This window comes from Empidonax traillii, unplaced genomic scaffold, assembly GCF_003031625.1.
Source record: "Empidonax traillii isolate 1590-97213 ecotype Southwest subspecies unplaced genomic scaffold, ASM303162v1 scaffold781:size518241, whole genome shotgun sequence".
Taxonomy (NCBI): Eukaryota; Metazoa; Chordata; class Aves; order Passeriformes; family Tyrannidae; genus Empidonax; species Empidonax traillii.
In genome coordinates, this window is record NW_020955974.1 from 174,138 (window position 1) to 181,898 (window position 7,761).

Below are 7,761 nucleotides of genomic sequence, written 5' to 3' on the forward strand. Positions count from 1 at the left end.
TACTGCTTGACAGCATCTGGTTACCAGAGATGGGCTGGACACACTTCTCTATAGAAGGGCTCTTATCCTACTCTTCCATAAATTGTAGGTGTCAATTGAAATTTCTCTGGTTATAGAACCTGAAGATCCAGCCATGAAAATTATCATCCCCAGGCCTGAAACTGGCAGATAGAGTTTCCATGGGTGTGGCTGCATTGTACGTGGGGCTTTCCCAAAACTGATCTTTTATTTGGCAGTCCCCCTCTCACACATCCACTGGAAGAAAGAAATAATTGCCAAGGCAGCATCCTGAAGGTAGCACTGAATGTGTTCCATGTGGATCAGAGGCCCAAACCCAAGTCTGTTTCTCATGAAGATGCCTCCTAAGTACACAAACATGAGTATGTGAAGTTTTAGCTGAGAGAAGTAGGAGTTTATGCATTTTCTTTATAACTTCTCCTACTGTCTGAATTTGCTTTGGTAGCCATCGGCTGCCAGTATGCAACAATCTCTTTGCCAACATCAACCACAACAGAGCTGGGATTGGCTTCTCCACCCTTCTTGCAGTTGTGCCACTGCCTGTTTGTGTACCCTGTGTCTGCCCTTTCTCCATTCCTTACTGCAGCACCTGCCTGCAGGTGAGGCTTCTCCAGGAAAAGGCATTATTTACAAGTGACAACTGTGGATTTTAGAAAAAATGTTAGACTTATATGATGACACTGGATGTCCTTCCTTTGAAAGACTCGTGCATGTTCAGTTTCTCCTCCCTTCCCTGGGTGTTATGAAAAGGAAACGGTCAGAAATTTCAGAAGTCCTCCACACCCACATAGAACATTTGACTTCTTTTTTCAGAAGCTCTGGGCTCCCATGTTGGGATGTTAAGAGTTGCTTTAGCATTTTTCCAGTGCTCAGCTTACTGAGAACTGCTCTTTTTGGATGGCCTCAGTGTCCCAGAGGGGTCTTGAGCATTCCTGTCTGGACAGCCCTGGCTCTCATGCATGGGTGGAAATGAAGCTGTTTATAAACCCAAGAAACAATACCATGTATGTGAACCTTGGCAGCTGTTGCCTGGCAAAAGCCAGACACCCACAACTTGAGCTGGAGATACATTTGTGTATTGAACCTGACACTGTCTCATTTTATGGGCCAGAAAACAGAGAAAGGTTTCCTCAATCTTTAATATTTGTCTCCAGGAGGTTCAGGTAGTTACCCTGGATTAAGCTGTTCCTCCTGCTTCCCTCTTTGCCCTCTTACAACATAGCTCAAGCACCCTCTTTCTTACAGTCCTTATGTTAAAAGCACAGTTTTCTCTTTCTATTGAGTAGAAACGCTGACTGCCAGGTGTTGGCTTGGCAGTGGTAGGCCTGAAGGAAGTCAACCCGCTTGTTTTCTTTCTGTGTTCTGATGTTCACCATCAGAATTTGGACCCAGTTTCTTGAACTGTGCTTACAGCACCCAATTTCCCCATCATTCCCTCTCCATGTGTTGTCCCACCCAGGGTTTGCTGCATCCTGGTGAGTTGCGTGCAGCCTCCCATTGCTGTGGGTTGCCAGGAGATCACAGGGCTTGATTTTTACAAATGTCTTGCAGGTCCAAGGGACTCTGACTTTGCTGCTTTAGCAGCACTTTGCAGATATTTGCCAGTGCTGCTCTGAGTTTCCTAGCTGTGGGTGAGGATCACTGGTTTTCCTGCATCCTGGTGCTCTCTCGGCTTTGGGATGTACCTCTGCTGGTGTCTCTACTATTTATTGTATCCATACTGAAACCCAATGTGTGTTCTGGCATCCTGGGAGAAACTTCTGGAGTCCTTCAAATCCCTTGTGTCTTCCCAATGACTGCTGCTGGGCTTTGACTTGTAATCCTTGCATCTAGTCTAAGTGTGGGAAAGTACAAGGGAAAAAAAGGCATTTTTACCTCTGTGGGTGCCAACTGCTGGCTCTTGTCTACAAGTCATTCTTCTTGCAGATGGGGAAGGAAAGGAGAGCCTTTAGGCAGAAACAGCTGTAGAAGAAGATAACACTTAAGCTGAGCTTTGCAACACAACTTGAGTAATGAATTTCTAATACTTGGGTTGGTAATGCATTCCAGGACTGTGTGGTCACCTCTGTTCCTCTTTTTCTCAACAGCTCCCACGTTCTGTTTTATTAGTCTGGGTCTGTCATTCCACTTAACCTATAAACCAAACGAGAGATGAGCAAGCTGGAAGACAAAGTTTCATGAACTCCAGGATGGCTTGCAATGAGCCCAAAGGGAAACCTGAGAGGTATTTGCAGAAATAATTGTGGGCTCATCCATGGAGGGTTATGAGTCACCTGGATCCTGATATTGCTGAACATCTGTGGAGTTAGGTCTTTGCTGTCATGGAGCAATTCCAGCCCTGAAAAAGGACCTTCTCCTAATAGCTTGCCTTGCAAATTCATTGGAGTTCCTAGAAAAAGTGTCTTATGCTTGGTAATGGGAGTAGTAGTTACATTAGATTTAGAAACATGGAACTTATCGTATGTAGTCATAGAACAATGGGATGGTTTGGATTGGAAGGGACATACAGTCTCATGTATGACATAAAGGTCATACAGTCCAACCCCCATGCAGTGAGTGGGGGCATCTTCAACACAGCCAGGTTGCTCAGAGCCCCATCCAACCTGACCTTCAGTGTTTCCAGGGATGGGGCATCAGCCACTCTCTGAGCAACCTGGTCCAGTGTTTCATAGCCCTCATAAAAATCTTGTTCCTTATGTCTAATATAAATTGACCTTCCTTCAGTTTAAAACCATTACCCCTTGTGTCCTTGCAGTATCTGTATATAAGGAAAAGAAAAGTCAGTAGTAGTAAGCAACTCTGTAATCCTGTATGATACTTGACACAAAATTTGCTACCTGCCACCAGGAACAGTGCAGCCCACACAGACTTCACATAACCAAAATTGCTCTGAATCACTCAGACGTTATTATTAAACTTTTTTTTAAATTATTTTTATTAAAAGGTAGCAGTGAAATAGTGAACAGCAAACAGTTACACTTTTTCCTTTCAAGAATTTGTGAATGCAACTCACACTTTCTGAGTGGCTTAAAAATTTTGGTTCCTTCCGTGCTCTACAAGTTTTCCAGACTACTATCCCACTTTCCTGTTTTGTCTTTTCTTACTGAAAATTTTTGAGCTACAAGTGACAGCAGGAGGGGTGGAAGGTTGCTTCTTTCTCTTGCTGGAGTTTCCCCATCTCCACATAAATATATTTAGGCTGTGAAAGGAAGAATATAGAGAAAAAAAATGGAGCATGATTTTGCTGAAACACAGTTTTGGGGACAACACTAATCACCTGAAGCAATATCTCTGCTGAACTTGTTTTATTCATGGAGGGACCAGAGTTCTTGCACTGGGCAGACAATAATATACCAGGGCTCTGCAGAGAGACTGGTAATTCCCCAGAAAGTGCCATGACTATCCTATAGCATCTCCTGACCACATTCTAATCACCTGTGTGATTGTCAGTGCCGTGCTTGATACGTGGTGTCCTCGTGATTCTCGTAGTTGTGGGTGCATGAGGTCACTCTGTATCTGCATTTCTTAGACTTACAAATCATTCTTTCTGGTTTGTGAAGTCCACCAGTGTATTCCTGGATGTGTGGGATGACCAAGCAGGCTATTTGCTCACATTTATGATCACCAATTTGTATCGGCTGTGACAAAGAGAACTCTCTCTTGTCTGATCTGATAAATAGTCAAAGACATCAAAATCCATATGGGGAGAATTAAGTTCTTCTCCAAATGGCTGGCACATGTACTTGGCTGCCCCCAGGCTACCAATTCCCTGGGTTTAGAGTAACAGCTGGGTCATTTTAGCTGTTTAGCAAGGAAGGACCAAACCACAAAAACTGCAGCCAGTGCTAAGAATCTGCAAGTGGATTACACTATAAAACTCTTTGGCTACATTTTTATGAGGGTGGTAAAAAAAGGGTGGAAAACAATAATTAGGAAAACATCCAGCTTCCATTAACTAGTTTGGCCATTCAGCAGGTGATTTATTTTTAAGTGCTGAAGGCAGTATTTCCTGCTGGATCTTGGTCTTACAAGACTGGATCATACCCACGGCATCTGTGTGTGGGCTGATATACATTGAAGTAAGAGAATAAAGGAAAATTCAGTTGGCTCTTTCTGTGAGTTTTTCTTCCACATTTGACCCTAATAGTTAAAAATGCAATGACATCCCTGCTCTTTAACACCGCAGTTCATTTATGGAGACCATTCAGTATTAATTTTCACATTTTACTAGAGTCACAAGTGTATATTTTTAAAATTACATTTATTCGAACATTTCTATGAGGCACAGCCCTCCATGAGGCTGGCATAGGGGTCATATGCAATAGAGTTCTGGAGGCTGCTTGACTTATATTTCCAGATTTTGAATCAAAACCTGTACTAATTTTCCTCAGTGCTTTGGGGTTCCCCCAAAGTGGTGGTGTGATTATGTACATTTAGGCTGGTGAATTCCTTGCCCAATAAAGCTAACCAGGGTGGGTGAGCTCCTGAGTTTGTGGGGGGACAATGGATTACATGCCTATTTTCAGACTCAAAGTTGATACTTCTGCTTTTTTTAGATGATACACTTCATTCTGTATGATTTACATATATACATATAATGCATATATGCCATATACCCACTCACCCTCCCTTGTATTTTTTTTTGTTTGTGTCAGTTTTTCCATACACATCATAGAGACAGTCTGCTTGCTCTTGAGGAGATGTTTATGTCACATTTTTGACTGTTTCTCCCTTTCCCAGCTATTTAAAATGATTTCCAGAGCAGGCTGTAGCATTTGCTTAGAGAGTAAGTGGATATTATGGCAGCAAAATTGAGATTCCTTTAAATCCTCTGCATCCTCTATAATTGTAACATTTTATAGAGCAATGATTAAAGAATTGAATTTGTTTATTTCCATGTGACTATATGACTATAAAAGGGTTGATCTTGTTTTTATTGTTCACCCTGTAACCTACTGGGGAAACAGAAAAACTGCCTCTGCAGTGAGACCTGGGCAGATATAAATATTTTGGCTTAACACCTCCCTCCCCATACGCTTCTCAAATGTGGTTTTTCTAGCACGAGGGGTGTCTGTGGAGCTGCCTCGGCCCAGGGGGACGCTCGGAAGAAGCAGGGTGCCGTGCAGGGCTGCTGCGGAGCACCACGGCCATTTCTGCACCAACACTGCCCTCGCGCGTCGGGGATTTGGGAGACCCAAATGTCAGTAACCACATAATTAGCAATTCATCTTTATCCTCCGGGAGACAAAACACACAGCTGGTGTCCTCCTCTATGAATGAAACCAGAAGCATTAACTGTTTAAGGGCTGAGATGTTGCCACTCTTCCAGGTTTGCTTTTTTTTGGATGGGAAAGTGGCAGCAATATCCTGGCCTGAGCAAGGTTGGGGGGTTTTTTTTGGTTTGGTTTGGTTTAGTCTAGTTTAGTTTGGTTTGGTTTACACTATACCATTCATAGTATCAGCTGGTCTCTGGATCACAGAAGGGGAACTTTGGAATTTTGTCACTGGTCGATTTAGACCTGGGCCCCAGCAGGTATCGTAGCTGCCTGCAAGCAAGAGTAAAGCACCTATTTTATCACTTTGCATGGATCTATCAAGCCCGAAACTGCTGATCACCACTGATGTGTTGGATTTGAAGGTGCTGGAGAGGTGAACAAGTCCTGCCCTTTTGCAGGCATCAGATGCAAGTGGTGTTTGAAAGTCAAACATCAAACCTTGCTGAGCTGACAGCATCCGAGACTCAGATCAGTGGAACCATTGCTTTTTTGAATGCAGCAGGAACTCAGTGACTTTGTTAGCTGTGTGTAGGAGAAGGAATCATGGTATGGTTACAGTGTAGGAACAAGAAATCTTTTTGCTATTTCTGACTCTGCCACAGACATCCTGTCTGCCTTTGGGACAGTCATTTTACCTCTTGGGCCCCAGATTAAACCAGAATCATTTAGTAATTTCATCCTGGTGAAAGGTGCTTCTTTCAACCATGAGTAATCCCTCCTAGACACAGAACGTGGCACGGTGTACATACTCGTGCAAGTGACGTGTGGATTCCCACTTGGAGAGCTGATACCTCTGAGTTTACCAGCCCTCACATTTACTGCTTGCATCAGTTTTTTTTAGGTTCACTCTCTGGCATCTTATTTTACCAAAGCACTGAATTTCTGTTCTCTTTCCACTGACTTGAGGAGCAGGGGGATTAATTCTCCAGTCCAACACATCATTTTTCTATACTAACAGCTTCACTCCTTTATTTTACTTAATGAGTTTGTGCCAGGAAGTGTTCTCTTTTCTTCACTTGTAGTTTCCACTGTATTTAATTGAAAAGCAATGGTTTTGTCTCCAACGTCTTGTAAAAGCCAAGGACTAATCTAAAGGTCTCTGTCTTTTTTCTTTCTTCTCCATTTGCATTATATCACCTTCTGCTAGGGGTGGTGGGGAAGGAACAGCTGCTTTTTGGGGCTTTCTGTTGTGTATTAAAATGGGATCTGAGATTCAAGAGTGTCTGGAATAACATTTGTGGTGCAAAGCCCAGGCTGGCTCAGGAGCTGGCTCCTCTTCTAAGCCCCCTCATTCCTACTGCACAAATTTGCTTGTTTTGCTGTTTCTGGGCCAAGTCTTTGGGAACATCCTGTTCCCCCTGTTCAGGGGCTCATCACCACCCCTTCCTCCTCTTTCACAACACATGGGATGAGACCCTGTCTGTAGCCATCACTCTGCTGACTTCTCTTCTGTAGCAGTTCTTGCTGAAAAACCCAAATATCCCTTAGAAAAGTTGTTCGGATCAGCCCACCTGCCAAGCCTCACATGGGAGATTTACATGGGTGATGGTGATCTTCTCTCCAAGCTCCCTTTGGCTGTCTTTCCCTGTGACCCTGCTGGCTTCTCATCCTTGATACTCTGCTCAGCTACTCCTGTGGGCAGCCAAAATGTGGCTGAGAGAACCCCAGGGTGTTGTCCTGTCAGAATCAAGGACATGTTGCTTCCCAGGGCTGCATGTGGGGCTACCAAGGCAGTTAAACACAGGTTAGTGACATCAGTGCCTGGGCACTGAGATGGGCAAAAGCCTGCTCAGTGTCACAATGTAATGGCCCTGGGAACTTGCATGAGGGCTTAACCAGCTTTGTCCAAGTCTTCCAAGCCAAATATTCTCAGCCAAGTACTGCTGGTTTTCAGAAAGGGAAAGAATTCTTTTCCTAGCCATGAGCTAGCGGCCAAAAGAAGGAACTTGCCTGTGCCAGGTCCGTAGAATTTTGAATGTGAGCTTCGTGGAAATCCAGACCAAGGCAGGCCAGATGTAGAGAAATTGCCCATGACAAAGAAAGGGAACTTCACAAATTTGAGAGAACATCAAGGTGAAAATTTTGAATCTGAATTAAAGGTTTTCTTTAAAGAATGCTATCAAGTAGCCAAAATATCAAAAAGAAATTTCTCATAAATTTGATCTGCAGAGAAGGTCTCAGAGCATCTGTCAGCGGGAACTTCCTTGGTTCAGTGCTGAAAAATCACTGTTTTGTAACAAAACCATTCTTTTATTCCCTTCTTATGAATGCTGAATAAATCTGAGGTATTTGAGTAGCAGTCATTTGAATGATCTTAATGTTATGAATGTACCTGCTGCCTCCTAGCAGTTGCTCTGCATTTTCAGCCTCTGCCTGTTGAAACCCCCAATGCTTTTCAGTATTTTCAAGTCTCTTAATATTTTGTGATCACATTATATCCTTTTAATGCTATTAAAGTGATGCACAT

The 7,761-nt window shown here is 43.4% G+C and overlaps 1 protein-coding gene across 2 annotated transcripts in view; it reads left to right on the top strand.

Annotated features, from left to right (window-relative positions):
• Positions 1-7,761, top strand: part of CCN4 (cellular communication network factor 4) — a 35,183-nt gene that overhangs the window by 4,583 nt on the left and 22,839 nt on the right. The window contains exon 3 of one of the 2 annotated variants that reach the window (XM_027901384.1): positions 5,817-5,822. The exons of the other annotated variant lie outside the window; for it this stretch is intronic. Coding sequence (XP_027757185.1) covers positions 5,817-5,822 — 6 coding nt within the window. The remainder of the gene's footprint in view (positions 1-5,816; positions 5,823-7,761) is intronic. 2 annotated transcript variants of the gene reach the window in all.